This window comes from Hydractinia symbiolongicarpus, chromosome 2 (assembly GCF_029227915.1).
Source record: "Hydractinia symbiolongicarpus strain clone_291-10 chromosome 2, HSymV2.1, whole genome shotgun sequence".
NCBI classification, from domain to species: domain Eukaryota; kingdom Metazoa; phylum Cnidaria; class Hydrozoa; order Anthoathecata; family Hydractiniidae; genus Hydractinia; species Hydractinia symbiolongicarpus.
This window is the reverse complement of record NC_079876.1, coordinates 14,015,712-14,035,123: the sequence shown is the minus strand read 5'-3', so window position 1 is coordinate 14,035,123 and position 19,412 is coordinate 14,015,712. Positions and strand designations below refer to the sequence as shown.

At 32.5% G+C, this 19,412-nt stretch overlaps 1 protein-coding gene across 1 annotated transcript; it reads right to left on the bottom strand.

The window, feature by feature from the left end:
- Window positions 1–207: 207 nt before the first annotated feature.
- On the bottom strand, window positions 208–18,278 carry LOC130629554 (structural maintenance of chromosomes protein 2-like). The gene is made up of 33 exons (XM_057442810.1): window positions 17,536–18,278; window positions 17,306–17,455; window positions 16,816–16,938; window positions 15,994–16,032; window positions 14,328–14,438; window positions 13,533–13,577; window positions 13,044–13,136; window positions 12,815–12,892; window positions 12,630–12,692; window positions 12,075–12,128; window positions 11,895–11,990; window positions 11,397–11,586; window positions 11,270–11,324; window positions 10,949–11,069; window positions 10,807–10,865; window positions 10,057–10,116; window positions 9,733–9,790; window positions 9,581–9,661; window positions 8,891–9,037; window positions 7,476–7,598; window positions 6,686–6,767; window positions 6,416–6,551; window positions 5,977–6,101; window positions 5,582–5,667; window positions 4,804–4,911; window positions 3,945–4,010; window positions 3,788–3,865; window positions 3,293–3,358; window positions 2,543–2,671; window positions 2,048–2,248; window positions 1,745–1,870; window positions 1,000–1,151; window positions 208–855 (listed from the first exon to the last, which is right to left on the bottom strand). The coding sequence occupies exons 1-33, from the start codon at window positions 17,701–17,703 to the stop codon at window positions 540–542; spliced, it is 3,585 nt and encodes a 1,194-aa protein (XP_057298793.1). The 5' UTR covers window positions 17,704–18,278; the 3' UTR covers window positions 208–539.
- Between the last annotated feature and the right edge of the window lie 1,134 nt (window positions 18,279–19,412).

The window sequence follows — 19,412 nt, the reverse complement described above, 5'->3', positions numbered from 1 at the left end:
ATTATAAGGATTTCATGGAGATTTTTAGAGGTAGTTTCGAATAATGGCCAATATCAAAGCCTCTAAAAGGTATGGGACCTAAAAATTTGGCATGCAGGTGTCTAATAGATAAATATTGAAACTCAGGAAGTCTCGTGGATCGTTCGTGGATTTCACGTTGCGTGGGGTAGCAAAGCTTTTGACCGTGTTTTAAAAATAATGAATAACTGCCTTTATCTTAAATATTCAGGATTGTAGATCTCAAGATACCATATAAAAAAAATATGAAAACCATTAGAACTTGTAGAAATGGGTGCCTGCGTTGAGTAAAATCTGCTTTAATTTACATATTAAGTTATATTTTTATGACGTCATCAACGCAGTTTCACCCAATTAAGTGCATAATTTTTTACATATCAGATTTTGAAAAAGAAAATTATTTTGGTCCCTTATTTCAAAATTAATTTTAAAACTATAGTGGGTAGGTTCATTAACAAATAGTTTATGATATACCATTTAATGACTGTCCATGAATTGCTTCAATTAACATTCGGCTACCGTTACTTTCGTCGCTTCTTGTTTTCCGACAGCAAAGGTTGTTTTGGCGCATCTCTATGCGCTTGGTTTTGAACGAAACGCGCAACGGTCGAAACACCATCAACGAATTTCGTTTTGAATAAGACGTTTGCATTGTTGAACATTCCATCTTTTAACGACACGACGATGAATTGCGAGTGTTGAAAATGTTGTCGTAACATTTGACCGATATTTTGCGTGTGCGATAAATCAAGTGCTGCGTCTACTTCATCCAATATATAGATAGGTGCAGGTTTGAACAGTAACATGGAAAGGATCAGTGACAGTGCAACTAATGATCTAAACGCACAAAAAGAGTACTGCAAATAGCGCATGAACTATATATTGTAAGTGGTTATCCTTTTTTCGAATTTGAACATTATGATTGGGTGGCGAAATAAATTTGAACATTATGATTGGCTGGCAAAAAGCATTAAAACAAACCTTTGCCCTCCGCTCAGTTCAGTGAGACTTTCTTTCCACACGTTTCCAAACGCCACTTTTACTTCCAAACCATCCAAGACTCCTTGACCTTCCGGAGGAGACAGTTTAGCGTTGGAACCAGGCAGCAAAGTCGAAAATATACTTCCAAAATCCTTAAAAACATTGAAAAACACGTTATCAAGTTTAACGGATTGGGATTAATATTGTTGGACAATTTTCGCGAGTACTTAATTTCGCGGGTTGAAACATCACATTCTGCGGGTATTAATTTTGAAGAACGACGCGACATACAAAGGTTATCAAATATGTTTAAAAGCAAAGTCCTTTTTCCGTCACACAATCACACTTGTATCCTTTGCTGCGATTTCAGAGTTGGCAGGCAAGTTTGGACAAAATTTCATGAGTTAACATGACTGTTAGACAAATTTGAGTAAAAATTTCAGTCGATTTTGCCACTTTCAAAGATAGTCTAAAATGTTACAAACTAATTGCATTACCAGCTGATTCAGGTTGTAACAAAATGAGTCAAAAATTAAAAGAGTAATTGTAATCGCCAGTACTAAAAAACTCCCATTTAATCGTTTAAAAGGTCTTTTTTCCAGGATAATCATTAAAAAGTTTTTTCAGGATTTCAATGAGCAATGGTTGTTTTTACAGATGTTCCAGGACTAAATCTATTTTCCTGAGTTTTACAGGCGCTCTTTGAAACCATCAGGGTACAAAAAAATCAAGTCAACATATTTACCTTATTTACTTTCACCCAGGCTTGTCTCAATGCTTCGTTCTTCTTCTCGTCCAACTCTCTGATGACATCTTCTATCTTCTCTTTATCATTTTCAACAATACGTTTCTTTTTCATCAAATCATTATACTTAAATAAAACAAAATAGCAATTGAAAAGGTTTGATGTGTTTTTCGACGCCTTACGGTATGCGAAAAAGTGGATCGACACTGGCTGTAACCATCAAGCGCAAGACGGGGGTAGTCATTAAAAGACTAAGAAGTAAGTAACACCTTTTATGATATACAATAACCCCCGTCTACATACCTTTTCTTCTGCTTTTCCCAGCATGTTCATCGCTCTCATGTTGACATTTTTACCAAGTTTGTCTTTCGATTCATTCAATCGGTTCAATCGTTTCGACGCTTCCTTTGGGTCGTTTGCTTTGAAATCGTAAGCTGTGTTGGCCTGCCCAAAGTACTGCTGCTCGTTACGAATCCACTCATATTTATCCAACATGAGCTCCACCTGAAGCAATACAATTTAAATATCAGTTAATATGCAGGAACTCATGTAATAATAAACACAGAATGATTATTTGCATGAAGAATGGTATTGCGAAGAGAATGCGGTTGAATTAAAAGGCTTGTGAGCGAAAAATCTAAATAGTGCTAAATCAGTTCGACCGTTGTTTCGACCAGCATAAAAACAGCTCAAGACAATAAATCTGAGTAGTGTAAAGTTAGCCAAGACAATTTAAATAGTGTAAAATCATCGTCATACAATAAACTTTAATAGTGTAAAATCAGCTTAAGAACATACCCTTTGAGCAGCATCATGACTATCTTTGTTTATCTTGGTGATTTTATGTTCCAACTCTTTGAACTTTAACTGACCATTTGACGCTTCTTTGAGTAGTTGGCCTTTTTCTTTCGATTTTGTGGTAATGTTCTATGAAAAATGGTGGCAAATCATAAGAAAGATGCACAATCTTGGCGTGTCTCAACCAAGTTGGAACTGATTTGTTTGACTCACATAACCAAAATAACACAAGCTTGTCTTAAAAACTGGAAGTTACAACAGACAAGGTAACTTTTCAAATATTTTCTGATTTAATGTTTTTATTAAAATCAGAAAGATTGAGAAAGATTCATGTTAAAGGACTGAGAAATATCACATGTTAGTTGATTCGAAAGTCAACACTAAAGATTACAAAATCTGTTGGGCTTCTTGAAATATAAAATGTTTCATAACAACAAAATGACACCTAAGGACAAAAATTAAGAACATTACATAGAAGTTCAAAGGAAATATCCACATTTCACGCTTAGCTAACACAAGTTATCTACTTGGTAATATAAAGTTTTTATAAAATCTATAAGGACTAAGGCTAAACGCGACCCTTCTCTATAACAACAGCCGTCGTCTGTCTGTCTCTGCGCAAAATGGTACCGCAAGTAGCGAGACACGAAATGCGGCATATAAAGGACGGTCGAACCCGTGATTTATCCACAGGCAACCGACTGGTCATAAAAATGATTTATTTCTACTGTCAGGAAAAATAAGTTGTACCTCACTACACAATCGTAATGCTTCCTTTTGATTGGCTAATTTTTCTTCTGCGTCTTTCACGGCTGCCTGAAGACAAATGCCAATATATTTTAAAAAAAACTAAAACATTGTATGCTACAAATACTAGATACAATGCTAGTTATTACGAAAGAAAAAACCCTGCGTTTTCTCATCACCAAAATTACCTTAATTGTACTAATTTTTATGGGTAGGTGATTTCGCGGGTTGAAAACTTTACATTTCGCGGGTATTAACTACCATTAAGACAGTTGAATCAACACTTCTTGTTAGCAAATTTATTGATCGAACCGAAAATTTCCGAGACAAGGTAAGAGAGAAATACATATAACATGAATAACCAGACTTTATGATCAAATGTTAACAATTGTTCTTGCAGCCTTCTCCACTGTTAAAATTCGAAACCTTTTTTTGCTCTCCTCTTTGTCAGAACACGTTACTTCAAGCATGTTTATATCACATATATTGAGCACGCACCTTCTTCGTAGCAGCTACTTCACTCAACGAAGTGATCTCCTCTTCCATAGGTTTCATACCTTCATCGATGGCTTTAATCTACATAAAAGGAAAATATAAAGTCATGTTGTTACAGTTTGATTCTACTGATTGTACAAGCATCTAAAATAGGGTATACCTGATCTTCTAAAGCTTTTATTTCACCTGTCAATACTTCAACCTCAAGATGAAGTTCTTCAAGCTCCTACAAAACGATAATTATTAATCAATGAATCAACGAACATCAAGCATATCACGTTCTATCATGATTTAGAATTTACTGTAAATAAACCTTCTGTAATATCACACTAATAAACAGTGTGGTTACAGAACAGTCTTTGTTCAAGTTTTGTAAAACAGAAAAAAGGTTTTTCACAACAATTTCACCATATTACAAGGTTATTCAAGCACAGGCATACACAAGTGAAATCCCTATTACAATTTTGGCGAATGACAAAATAACCAAATATGACATTGCTAATTATCCGAACTTCTGGAAATGTTTTATTTTTTCAGGCCTGGCAAACACATTTTCTTTAATATGTGATTAGCCAATGACAAGACTAAGTATTTCACAGAACAGATATCGGCCGCAAAAACACTATACTCATGGACAGTTATTTTCCTGAGTAATTTAGGAACCTAATCCGTGTTATTTTTTCCCCAGATTTGTATCGCAGTCAAATAATAATAAATAGCTCTGAATGACCAGTTTAACCTAAAATCCTGGACATATTAAATTGATTTTTCTGAAAGAATTCATAATTTTCTAGACTTTTCCTTTTTGACAATATTTTTGAAATTCTAGATATTTCCTTAGAGAGTGTAAAGCTAGGATTCTACAAAAGAACAGGCTGATTTATAGCATTAGCATAATAGTCCAGACAAAGCGATATCACTCTCATCCTTATTTCCAGATGCTAAAATCGAAGACGAGGTTATTTATGTATTTGGAAGGTATTTGGAATCACACTTCTAAACAAAACAAACATATTTACCTGCTGTTTACTTTTGAATTCTTTTAAAGACATTTCGGCTTTCTGTTTTGCTTTCGTTAAAGCCGACTCAGCATTTTTAAGTTCTTTTTCTCTGTAAGCCGCTTTTTCCTGAGATAAAGAATAACGTAATAAAAGAAAGGGTCTTGGAAAAACCTACATCAACAAAATACTACCCGTTGAGTATGATCAATAAGAAATTGTAATACAGTTAACACGTATTTTTGGGAAAATAAAACACCTTGGTAGATCGAACAAATTTGCCATTTCCTTTCGGTGATTTTTTGTCTAAAAATCGAACTTTTCCACTAGAATTCGACCATTCGAACTTTTTCGAATCAGTCAGTCGATTTTTAAAAACATGAACAAAGCGTTGTGAATTAAACTATTTCGGATGCCTGGTTCTTTGTGTATATGTAAGTGTAAATGAGTTTTAAAAAGGGCTGAAAAAGCAAATGACCAACGCGGAAGCAAATTAAGGTATATCGAACCTTATCGAACCTTTCGAAAACTTCTTGAAACGTCGAACTTTTGCAATTTCTTGTGGTTGTGTAACATTGAAACGTATTTTTTTCACAAAAACTCTTTGTTACAAAAAACATTTTTAAGGCTTTATATTTCTTTACACTCAAATAGCCGACACCTGAGGTTTATACAACATATTTTCCTGACTTTTTGACCCAATTTTCAAAAGCCCAGAGTTTACCGGTCCCTCTAGGTTTCCCACATCGCTGGTCACCCTTTTTAAAATCTTCATTACTAACAGAATAACCATACTCACCTTCATCTTCAACTCTAAGTCTTTACATTTTGAAGTTGCATTCTTCTTTGTTTCATTAGCTTGCTTGATGATTTCTTTCTGCTCAACTAAAAAAAGAAAGAGAGGAAATAACAAACATCTATCATTATTTAAATATATGATATACCCCTGATGTCTCCTTACCATATCGCTTAGTTGTACAAGACCAAAATCATTTTGTAAATTTATTTCATTACCATAGATATTTGACTAAGCCCCTGGGGTTATTTTTCAGAGATGATTTCAAGGCCTACCCCTTACTATTATTAGAAGATGATAGCTTCAGTATAACAGTCTATCAGAGAAGGTAAAAAAAGAGTTGCTGTATTTGACATGATAAACAACTTAGTGTTGTAATGTAAAGTGTAATTTAATACCTATTGAGTTTTCATGTGATTTTAATTCTTCAACTTTAAGATGATGGGTACTTTGTTTGAGACGTTCTTGAACAAGTTCTACTTCCCGAGATTTCATATCCAGCTGAGTTGACAGCTGGTTGTATCTGAACAAGAAGATTATTACAATATGCAACTACACAGAACCTCTTGATTTACATTTGTAAACACTAATACTGTCAACAACACAAAACTGTACACCAATACAGTCAACAAAATCGAACTACACACCAATACTGTGAACAACATCAAATTACACACCAATACTGTCAACAACACAGAACTAAACATCAATACTGCCAATAAAAAAAATATACACAAAGATTTGTTTTTAAAAGCAAATTTTCAGTTTAACAGTATTACAACATAAGGATGTTTAGTGTATAATCATTCTTGTATTAAGATAAAAAGAAATTCCAACCTATCAGCCACACTCTTAATTCCTTTTAACTCGTGATCAACTTTTGCAAATTCAGTTTTCTTTAAATGAAGTTGTGCTGATGCATCTTGCAGTTCTTGAAGCTTCACCAAGATTGATGTTTGACTAGCACGTGCACCTATATTCAAGTAGTTTTTAGTAGTAGTCAGTTACAAATGACCAGTCACTTTTAGATGTGGAATAAGCCACTAAGCAGGAGAGAAGTAAGAATTATTTGTGATTAAACAAAGCTTTCATACCAACAAAACTTACCACCAGATAACGTTCCTGCAGGATCAAACACATCACCCTCCATCGTCACTGTTTTTGTTTTTACTTGAGGATCAAAAGCAACCTTAAATAAACGAACAAAAAAAATAATTAAAAGAAAAACAAACTCCACTAGTGAATAAAGGGTGGCCCTTTATTCACTAGTGGAGTTTGTTTTTCTTTACCAGAAAAACTTTACCAGTTAACAGTTCATCTTATGGTTGCTAATAATCAGTTCTTATAATTAATAGTTGTTTTTCTTTATAATGATATAACAAGCGAAACTTTAATGGACCTACCTGAATTTAAAACATCGGGAAAAACTAACAATCCAATCCTCAAAAAAGTTCGAAAATCTGGTTGTTTTTTTAACCTTTCAGACTCATTTTACCCACGAAAAATAATTCTTAAAAAACTGACTTCGTCACATTTGAGGGTCAACTGTTACCTAACTTTGTAAAAAATATCAGAAAAAGCTAATGATTCAATCCTAAAAAATGTCCTACAAACCATATTTTAGACCATGTTTTTGCTTTTGCACATATATCTGCCATTTTAGAGGCGTAAAAAAATTATTTATCAGAAAATTGTCTATTCGAGGGTCAATTGTTCCTTGTCATTGTGCGAAAAATCAAAGAAATCTAATGATCCAATTCTGAGAAAAGCTGTAACGGACAGACAGACACATATAGGACCTTACCTGTACTAGCAAGGTTTCAAATAAATTAGTTTGTTTTTGGAATTCCGACATTTGTTTCATTCTGTATAGCAAACAAATAGGCATCATGCAAACCTTTTTAGCACAATCTAGAGTTTTTGCCACAAAAGCAGAACCAAATACGAATCTCATTGCGGATTCAACTTCATTGTCGTACCCAACTAGAGATAAAGCTGTGTGTACATTTTCTTTGCCAACCTAAATATAAATGTGTTTAAAATGATGCATGACGAATAATGTGGAATTTGGATTTCTTTGAAGTATATTTTTACGCATATTATAAAACAAAAATCATCAATGCAAAAAACTTAAATGAACATATCTAGAAAACAAAACAAAAAGTCGTTACTCAAAAAAATGCTTGCGTATCCGAAACCTTATTACATGAAAATAACGAAGCAAGTAAATAACGCGAATTTTCAAAATTTGCGTTAATTAAAAGTCTGTTAATTTATTCGTTGCGTAATTACCCCTCCGTTAATTAATGTCTGACGCTAAAAAATCCTCAGTTAACCTTAATTCTTAAAAATATTTTTCTAACGCCTGCAAAATAACTCCTGGATATATAGTTTGGATCAATAGAAATAGAAAGAGAATAAACATATTGACATTTTTAAGCTCTTTAATCTTCTCCTTAGAATGACAAATCACAAAAGTTTCTATGCTTTATTCTCTCAGTTTAAACCTGTAAAAAGTGTCTACCTTGTGTTTAAAAAATTTGCTTTAATTAAATATCATCTGAAAATTTGAAATTCATCAATTCTCGTTAATTACAACCTTTTGTAATCAAAATTCGAAATTTGCGTTAATTTTTGTTCGCATTAATTATGGGCATGTAATAAGATAATCAAAAAAGCTTCGGTTCACTTTCAACAGGAAGACATTCACAATATTGTAAATGTAAATAAATATATGTTTTAAGTTAATTTTAATAATTAATAGTTAATATTGGTTTGATTAAAAAACGTGACAGTAGGTACAAGTAAAATACTGTAATGATCCGATTAAGCGCCCAGCTTTTTTTAAGCGCCCCCCTCGAATAAGCGCCCAGGTAATTTCCTCAAAGTTCAATAAGCGCCCAGCACTTATTAAGCGCCCCTCCCCAAAAAAAAAAAAGCGCCCCCCTGATAAAAGGGGGCGCTTAGTCGAAAACTACCTTGAGAAACTCGGTGCTTATTTAAAAATCTTACTTTCTTATATTGAGAACCCTATAAAGACTAAAGTTTATTATTTTGTTACATATATTGTTCAGTTTCATTTTTCAGGAAAAAAAATTTTGAAAATTAACGTTGTATTAAATTTGTACAAAATTAGGAAAAATTTATAAGCGGACAGCTTTTTTTTAAGCGCTCTCGTCGATTAAGTGCCCATGCAAAAAATCCATAAATTTTATAAGTGCCCAGGGCGCTTGTTCAGATCATTACGGTATTCCAAATTTCTGTATGTAGAAGCATGTAGAAGCAATGAAACGAAAACGAAGACATGCATACAACAGATTTTGCTTTATTGATAACATCTTGACTGATCGATCTGTGAGCAATCTTGTTCAAAGGTATCAATGTTACTTTTCTTTTCAATTGACCTCTCTCCAAAAGCTGTTTACCAGTTCTCTCTGTGTCAACCACAACATTATATAGCTATAAAAAGAAACAATGGGACTTGATAGTTCCTGGGGCAAATCCCTGTCCAACCCATGCTGGCATGGAAAACGGACGTTAAGCCGAGAATGATGATGATGATGATGATTCCAAATTAAAAGGTTGTGGTCCTTTGAATAAGTTACTGTAAACCACCAAATGTAAGCTTGCTTGAGTAAAGACCATTATTGTAGGAAAAATAAAAAGGTTAGAAAGATTAGAAAGAGGAATATCGCCTATAAAAATCATCGAATGAAGATGACAGAAAAGTATATTAAACAAAATTGAAAGTGAACTTTAACAAATTTAGAGTGTGCTGCAAGCATGTTGGCAAAAGGTTGCTGAAGCAAGTCAGAAGCTATTGTAAACAAGTCAGCATTTGCCTCAGCAAAATCTGAGTGGTGACGTAAATTACCCCTAAAAAACAGGCTAATGATTTTAATTAATCCGAGATGCAGTAAATACTAAAATATATAAAAACTGTTATTAATAATTTCAATAATTATGAGCATGTGAGGCAACAAAAAATAAAAATAATTTCACCTTGGCACCTGCAGCAACTTGCACACCTGTTGCATATTCGATGTCTTTTACTTTAATTAGATTACACACTAAACCTTTCACCTGAAATAAAAAATACATTTCACATCATAGGCTTAGTGTTCTTCTTGTCTAAGAAATTCAAATGTTTTTACCTTCCGTCTGTCAAAACGAGGTTCAGGATCTTCATACTGAAACTGTAAATTCGGAAACCTAAAATATATTTATATTACCAATATATCATTTAAGCATAATCTAAAACCAAAAGTCTAGTCAGTTATTAGACAACGTTATGTGCCACTTTTCTGATATGTATGTTTACTCTGTCTCGTTTCTATGATGTAGCCTTGTTGTCGGTTATGTACACATGTAAACTTAATTATTATTATGAGAAGTATAGTAATTCAAATGTTAATGGGTTACATATAAACTGCTTTTGCAATTGTCAGTGTTATTGTAATCCATTATGAATTACTTGCCTTGCTTCTAATGTCTCCACATTGTTTTCAAGATTCGTAACTTCTGTTTGGAGCTGTCGCCTAAAAAACAAACAAGGATTTTATAAAGAAGTGAATAAATAGGAATAGAATAGTAAAAATGTCTTTCTACAGCCTAAGGATAATTATCTATATTATAATACCTGTGTGCGTCTGTCTGTCTCGCAAAATGGTACCGCATATAGCGAGACACACTTAAGTGGTATAAAAAGGATAAGCGGACCCGTGGATTCTTACACGGGCCATCGACTAGTTTAAATAAAATGTCAGCCATGTAGCCAATAAGGGGTTTAGAGGCAAGGTTTCCTTTAGAGTTTCAAGTTCTGTCACCTAGTCTAAACCATCAGATATAATATAAGATCAGATATAAAGATATAAAAAAAACTGTAATTTTGGGTGGTTGTATAGCAACAGGACTACCTTGCATGCAAGCCCAGGCCCAGGAACACAAAAACCTATTTTTGGAAAAAGATTTCCGATTTTTATAAAAAAAATTCAAAAATCCGAAAATGCAACTTTCTACTATTTATCCAGTAACTTTGGGCAAATCAAAAAAATCTCATAAACGTATTCAGAGAGAAACTGTGAATTACATATATGTCACTTCCCTATTGTGTAAGACATACATATACATCACTCCCCTATCACATGTGATATACATATACTGCACTTCGCTATTGCGTGTGACATACACGTGACATACATGTACGTTGCTATGACCAATAAACAAACCTAGAAGCTACAAGCTGTTCTTCTTTCCCTTCTTCATAATTTAACTTCTCCAGTTGACTCTACAAAAAAAAATCCTTTAAATACCTGCTTACTTAACATGCTGCTACATATAAAACTATTTTTGCATACAGAAGGAACATGCCTGTAGCTTATTTCTTTCTTTTTCTAATGCGTCAAACGCAGCCGTGTCTTTCTCATAATTTTTGGCGGTTGATTTTAAATCAGCTTGCTTTCGCTTTAGTTCACTTTCCTCATGCTTAAGCCTAAACAAAATGATAAAATAAGTTATTTTTAAAATCCAGCAATTATTAGAACTATAACTATATACTTATTTATTTCTTGTTTTATACTTAATTTTGAAATTTAAATTCCAAACCTGGGCAAGAAAATTAAAAAAAAAACATGGTTTGCAAACAAACAAGACGAAAATCAAGACAAATTTATTCCGAAAAATAAGTCCTACTTTATCTGCGCTTGCTTTACTTCCGTCTCAGCTTTACTTGCAGCATTTTTACAGTCTAAATAAAATACATTATAAGAAGATCCTCGCTGAGATGGATTTATTTTTTTAAGGTCAGCAAAAATCATACCCATCATTTGGTCAGCTAATGTTTTGTCTTCTCCATCGTCATTACTTGATAAACCTGCTGACACAGCATGATAATGATTTTGTGCATCAGTAACTAATTCGGCATCAGTTTTACTTTTTTCTTCTAGCACTTCCAAGTTGTTTTTAAGTTTATTAGAAGACTTTCCCTTTGCTTCCATTTGAGAATTATTCTAAATGACATTTTATATTATATTACAAAAGAAGCTTAAGTAGATAAAAAATAATAATAATAATAATATTGAATTTAAACATTAGCCTCTTCATTTGTCTCGCCTTGTCTTATTTTGTCTCATAAATGTATGTAACTGGCCATACAATCGTTGGTAATAATTAAGGAAACCGAAGCGTAGTTTTCATGAATTTGACTTTCATTAAAATCACAAGAAAACTTTGATGGTTTGAGCACCTGCTTGTCAAAGGGAAATCTTTTCATATCAAAACTGCCATTAGGGTAATAAGGTAGAACAAACAGTCATACATCAGTAATGTTCTTTTCCAGTGACTTTTTCTTTTTCTTTTCAGCATTTAGTGTATCTTTTGCATGCTTTAAATCAGATGAAGCTTTCACCTCAATCTATAAATTTGTAAAATGAAACTTCAGAAACCTTATTTTGCCAGTAGCATAATAAAAAAATGAAAAACAAAAAGAAACAAGAACCTTTGAAACTTCATCCAATTTTTTTTCCAACTCTTTTAACACATTTCCAGACTCCTGCAAATGAACAAATAATTTTTCAGTACTTTTCTATATTTTCCCAACCATACACCTCTACACAAGCACAGTATAAGAGAAAATTCTAAGGTTAGTATTACAACATTCGCAATTTAAAACAACATTAGGGGATATTTTTCATCGAAGCACTGCAAAAAAGAAATGTGAACATATAAATATTTTGGCAGTAAATTGACGTTTTCTTCGGAAAATGTTTGTGGGTTTTAAATCAAATGCAAGTGCACAACAAAGTTTAAAATCATTATATAAAATTGGCGGGACTTTGGAGACTTATAATATGAATTTTATAGCATTGAGCAGGCTAACAGGAGTCTGTTGTAAATCCACTGAACTGAGGTTGAATTGCAATCTCTGGTATGCAAGGGATGTATTTTAGTTCACAAATTTCATATCGTAAACAGCTAATTTAAACTTGACAATATAAATTCACAAAACTCTTGATTTTTAAGGGGTAAAATGCTGGCTGATAAGGCAACATACAGCATCCTTTTGTTTTTGCAGTTTAACAATTTCTGCATCTATCACAGCAATCTCCTGATCAATCTAAAAAATATATAAGAAGAATGTCGTTTGCTGAAGATATATATCTTTAAAAATATTCAGCAAGTGATAAACTTTACTATGATAAATACAGTGAAATCATAATGAATTTGATAAAATCGTACTTCCACACTTCTCTCTTTTAAAACATTAATAGTGTTGGTCATTGTTTCCAACTCTGAACTCGATTTCTGCTTGATGTCCTGCAAAAAAAAAAGAATTAACTCATTGACAATAAACTTTAAAACTAAAGTGAATAAAAACAAAAACAAATTCAATATAACAAAGTTGTAACAAGTCGGCTAAATGAGATTGGGTGCTAGTGCAACTTAGGTTTAATAAAATTATATTTACCTGTGCTTTTACAAATTCATAAGCAACACACAACCGAGTAAGATGTTCAATCTCTCGCATAATTTTCTGATATTCCAAATAAGATGAACGCTCCTGATAACATAATTTCAGCATAACAGAATTTCAGTAATTAATATTAACAAATGTAATCTTTTAAACCGCTGCCCTTACCTTAATGCTTCAAAAAATCATAGCTGTTAATTAAATATTTCAAATTTTAAGGGGCATCTAACAGTGTTAAACAGGGGGGCGTGATAAATTATTGTACTATCTTCTCTCTTGGTAATGAAATACAACTTCTTGCATATAATATCTACATCATCAATATTAGTTTCTTATCTTGTTATTACAACTAAAGAAAAAGGCAATTAATGTCCTGTTCTTCCTGAATTTGACTTCACCCTTCAATTTCAGGAATGGAGAATGAATACCTTTATAAAGAATGTAACTGTTTTAAAAAATCTCAGCTGACAGAAAAAAATTTCATACCTCTTTCAACTTTTTTATGGTGGGTGTGATTTCTTCGTGAAGTACCTAGAAGTTAAAAAGATGTGATTATTATTGTTACAAAGATAGCTGTTTCAGGAAACAAAGATCATCATTGTTGTTTTTTCCCTGTCATTACTAATTTAACAAGCATTATCTACCCAATAACACTCATTTCCCAGGCATAAATGAGAAGTTGCTTGGCCAAAATATCATTCACCGCTCGCTTGCAATATGGAAATATATATTATCGTGCATTTCACAAGCCAAAATACCATTTACCAACCCGCTTAGCAATGCATTGACTTCTGTGATCGAATATTGAACTTCTTTCGAAAGCAGCGCTCAATTAAGTTGTAGAACAAAAATATAAACAAATAACGAACAAGAAAAACAAAGCGTAAAAGATGGAAAAAAAGTTTGTGGATTTGGAGTATTGTCTTAAGTCAAGAATTTAATCTTAAAGAGAGCGAATGAGACAAAATTGTAAATCAAAGAACACCAAAAATGTACAAGCTGGGGTTTGCTAAAATTTCAGAAGTGGGCTGCAAAGAGAAAATATCCCTATAGATTTTTCAACCATTATATTGGAGAAATTAAAAGAAGCGTTGCGAAGGTTCTATGTTGAAGTACCGGCAGAGAAAAAAAGAAAGCTGAATCGAAATCTGCAGGCCTTAAATAACAACAAACAAAATGATCCTTGTGAGAACATGATTTTTACAAGCATTTCGGTTGTAAAATCAGTTGGCTTAATATATTGGTTTTCTATGCTAATTTCGATTATGTTAACCTCCATACCGATTCGATTTCATTCAACTTGCTTTGTTTTTTCTCCATAGTTTTGATTGCTTGTTGTTTTTTGCTTTCGTACATTCTTGTCCCAGCTGCTTCTTCAATCATTGAAAGAATCTGAAGAAGTAAAAAAACTTATTAATTCAATTTCATGTTTGACATTGTGTTTGCAACTCGCAAGGGACCGCCCCAAAATGTTCGTACATAATTTGTATAATCGTATCAAAAACTTTGTATCAATTTATTAAATCTTATATATCATTTAAACATTTTTTTTAAAATGTTTTTCATAAAGAAATATTACTTTTATTTATTACGGATCCCTGATAAAAAGTTGATATTATCAAATAATAAACATTACCAAATTATGGCAAACTAACCCTTGTATGTTGATATTTTAAAAAAAAATGTAGATCCAAATCTTTAATAAAGTATTTAGATTATATTATTCGCAAAATATGGGTGCGCTTTTTTGCATGGAATTTCATATATGTTTCATACATTTTTTGTCCCATAAGTAGTTTCAAAGTTCAATTAAAGAATCTTTTTTGATTGCCAAAAAAGTTAACTTATAGGACATTTTTTCTCGTCAGTCAAGGTGACCACCAAATAAAATGTTTGTTTTAAGAGCTGATTGTATGAAGTTTAAACACTGCATTTTGTTCCAAAAGCATTGAAACACATTCGATTAACTTTAAAACAACACTGTATGTTTCAAGAGTGTGATTATATGAAGTTTATACAGCGCCTTATTTTGTTCTTTAACCTTCAAATGCCATTATATAAAGCATAAACAATGGTATATTTTGTTCTAAAAGCATCAAAAAGTTTAAACAACACTATTCAAAAGCATCGAAGCGCGATTGTTTGAAGTTTAAAACAACAGCATAATTTATTTAAAAACCATCGAAACAAATTTGTTAAAACTTTTAGAAAAATTGCATATACCATACTTTGTTTAATTATGCCAGTACTTTTATAGTTCGTTTTATTTTAAGAAACCTTGCATAGTAATATACTTTGTTTATTCTTAATGCTTTTTATATGTATAAAAAACTTCTTTTAAGTTTGCACTATTTTTTTTAAAAAGTTTGTATGAACCTTTTAAAAATTCTATTTAAAGCGAAATACTTCATAAGACCTTTGTTTGACAAAATAGTTTGTAGCGTTTATATAATGATATGGAAAAAACGTACAAACATTTTGACACAGTCCCTAAATATTAGCACATCACTTGTAAGAAAATTGAAATTGTTTCAAAAGCAGATTTTACTCCTTAGTGTATAATGTGACAGAGATTTTTGGGACAGTGAATTTATCTCGTGTGTGATTTCCATAGAAAGTAATTCAGTTTTTGAATGCTGCAAGCTATGTGAAGGGTGATGTGATCATATTTTTTGTCAATTGATCTGATAGACTGTCGTTTAAAAGCTCCCCCGCAAAGTTAAATTTACTCAACTTTACTTTTAAGATTTTTCCTATGGCTAGAACACAAAAATTTCTGAGCCAGCAGCATTTTTTTATTAGGCATGCACAAGAAAATCACTTGAGCAATTTTATTGCATCAGCGCAAAATGATGCTCTATGGAAATCGATCTTTAGGCAGATTTTACAATTAATTTCCTAGTGGATCAACCATTTTTAGCAAGGCCCGAATCAATTTCAACATTACCTCGGGTGGTTTCATGTTGAGCACCTTTGTAATACGACCCTAAAAAAAGCAGGTAAAAGTTTAACATGTGTGACCACCTTTATTTAAAGTCAATTATTTTGCTGATGCATTTCAAAAGTGAAAATACTATACGATGAATCACTTGGGTATATATATACAAAAATAACTTTCAAAAATCCCAGGTTTTTAGTTTTCTGTGTGGAAAATTGTTAAAGGAAGAAAAATGTGTGCTGTTCGAATAACTTAGTGTGTTGCAGATATAAAAAGAAAAAACAAGTTAAAAAAATTATTTACAAAGTGTAAAGTTCATGAAACTGAAAGTCCAATTGTACAAAAGGAATTGTCTGATAAAGATAGCACTCAGTTCTAAACTCAAAAGAAGTGTGAAAAGCCATTATTCAATTTTGCATCCTTCTTTCGAGCTTGATGGTGATATTGTAAATCTTTTTTTTCATTGACACAAATTAAGACAGAGATACATAGTGAAATATTTCATTTCCATTCATTAGGCTTTTATTTTAGCTGACACATCAAAGTGTATACTCTGATAATAAAAGTTTTTCAATAGATGAATGATGTCAACAGGTATATTTTACATTGATGAAGAACTACTCTATTGCGCATCGCAATTACTACCTGGCAGTGGTCCCCAGAAGTGGGAGCCACAGAGGCGAACCCACTACACTTTACTATGTGCAGCAATATGCTAGTGATGGACGCAGAGAGTTTACCAAGATAGTGCAAAAAGAATCAGCTGGGTATATTTCACATACAAGAAAAAATTAGTGATTGTCATAGAAAAATCTTACAAACAAAACAAACCTGCATAATCAAGAAATGAGGATTATTAACGTTCAACTGAACAGACCGAAACAAATCTTGGACACGGGTGTTATTTGCATTACATCCATTAATAAGGTATTTATTTCTGCCACCCAAAACAATCTAACAAAATAAGATGTCATTTTAATACATGTTAGTTCGTACATAACACAAAAATAGTTGTTATGATACAAACAACAATAGTATTGTTTACATGATCTCTGTACTAATAGCATTTCAATTGTTAAAAACTGTGGTAGATTCCAACTTTTTAAAATTTATCAGAGCTTCTTTTCATAAAATGGTTTGTTTCTAATTTGATTATGAAAACTACAAACACAACATTGTGAACAAAACAAACACCTTAACACTATGCACAAATTCTGATAAACAGAACATAACCAGTGAGAAATAGCTACTATATAGGAGCAAAACTTTTTTATTTTTTATTTTTTAATCTCCTTGGGCATTGTTGTCAACAATCACATACCTGTCTAGATATAGTTATTTCATCAAATGTTTCATATCCAATAGGGCTTTGCTTTTTATCTGTATTATCAAAAGTAATTGTCACAGTAGCCTTAGTCACACCAGCTTGCCCACTTTTATAGATAAGCTCCTGCAGATTAGTAGCTCGAACCTAAAAAACAAACAAATTCTTAACTAAATAAGTTAGTGAAAAAATTCTCACCAGCCCTGGTCAAACAACTTTAAACTTACATGAGACAAGTTAGTGATACCAAGCAAGAAACAGATACTGTCAAGAATATTTGATTTTCCACTCCCATTTAATCCAGTGATTGCATTGAATAAAGGATCAAAACCATTAACTTCAGTACGCTGTGCATATGATTTAAAACCATCCAAAATAACGCTTTTTATATACATGTCTGGAAAGAACAACACGACAAAGAATAATTACTATTGTTAAGATACAATTATACCAGTCTTCATTGTTTAGGTTTCAGTAACATTACCATAAGCCAGAGTAAAAATAGGTCTGTACACAAGGTGGTTAGAAAGCTTGTTACAAATTTTTTTATCAAAACGGCATATTATAGCATACAACTAGTTAGTGACCCGTGGAAAATTGATGGGTCTGTCTGGGCTTTTTATACCGTATTATGTGCATTTGCTGCTTGCAGTACCATTTTGTGTGATAGACAGACTTATACAGGTATTATAATATAGATTTTCCTAAAGATCATTTAGTGTCTTAAAATAGTCTTGAGGTAAAAAAACAACAATGGGTAACAGTTGTGTAAATTCCTGATGTTGTATAAAACGGTTGGCTAATCAAAACATTTGGGGTTCTCAAAGTGATTTTCTAAGATTAGATAGGATTTCTTACACTCACTCATGGGCATGCATGCTTCTCACTTCCAATAAGCAAGTCATGAATTTTGAGGGTAATATTAGTTTGATTACTGTCTCTACCTTAACTTTTAAATAGCTTAAACATTACCCAAGAATGACTTATGAAAGGTTATGAAAAAATTGTTGGTACCTTGTTCGGAAAACAGACTATGAAATAAAAGGTACAGCTGGCCTTTAATCAATGGATCCGGATGTTTGGAGGCTAATCTTAAACATTGTCTTCTTTTAAGCAATGTGATGCGTTGGCAAGGATAGCAAAAAAAAAACTGTGTCTTCAGTGATATGTAAGTAAGTAAGTAAAGTAAGTAAGTAAACATTTATTTACCTAAGAAATGACAATTTACATTACTAAAAGAATAAATTAGCAATTAGGAAGGAGACTTTCCCGATAGCCAAGGCTAAACAAAGGAGAAAGCCACCAAGAAAAATGTGAAATATTTTCATATGTCAGTAAATACTGTATATTTACAAAGATTAAAATGAAAAAGCATTATTGATTATAATTAGTATAAATGAAAATTCAGTACCATATAGTCAAATAGAAAAAAGTAATGAGACAAAATAATGAAGAGGAAAGCTAGTTGATGTATTGACTCATGTAGAAACTTGTAGCTAGGGATTTGATTGTGCTTAATTTACAGTTTGTGAGGTTAGTATCAGGATAATTTCTTTGCAGATTGTTCCACTGTAATGTGGAGATTCTAGAGAATGAAAAAGATCCAAACGTCGATGTGTTAACTGTTGGTTCAATAAGCAAACCAGTTGTGTTACATCTAGTTTCATGAGAGTGTGAGATTCGATCAAATTTGAGTGAGGTAAGTGTGTCAGATGGGAGGTTAGAGTTTAGGAATTTGTGGATAAATTGAATGTTAAGGACTTTAACTAGGTCGAAGAATTTAAGAATTCCAAGTTCTGCAAATATAGGCAAAGATGGGGATCTTGGTTCACTGAAGGTGATCAGCCTAAGGGCAGCCTTTTGGAGGGTAAGTATTCTGTGGGCTACTGTGGTGTCTCGAGTGCCCCATACTTGGCAAGCATAGCTTAAGTGAGAACTAAAGATAGCATGGTAAATGTTTAGCAGGGATTTTAGGGGAACATAGTGACGAATTTTAGATAACATCCCATTGGCTCTTTGAAGTTTAGTAGCCACAGATGAGACATGATACTTCCAGGAAAGATGTTCATCAACATGAACACCCAGGTATTTCACACTTTTGCTA

Excerpts from the sequence above, each read along its gene's own strand:
- LOC130629554 (XM_057442810.1), bottom strand. The coding sequence starts at position 17,703 with ATGTATATAAAAAGCGTTATTTTGGATGGTTTTAAATCATATGCACAG. Across the intron at positions 9,791-10,056 it reads GTGGAGACATTAGAAGCAAG|GTTTCCGAATTTACAGTTTC; the intron begins GCAAGTAATTCA and ends AATATATTTTAG. Across the intron at positions 6,768-7,475 it reads CTCTAGATTGTGCTAAAAAG|GTTGCTTTTGATCCTCAAGT; the intron begins GTTTGCATGATG and ends CGTTTATTTAAG.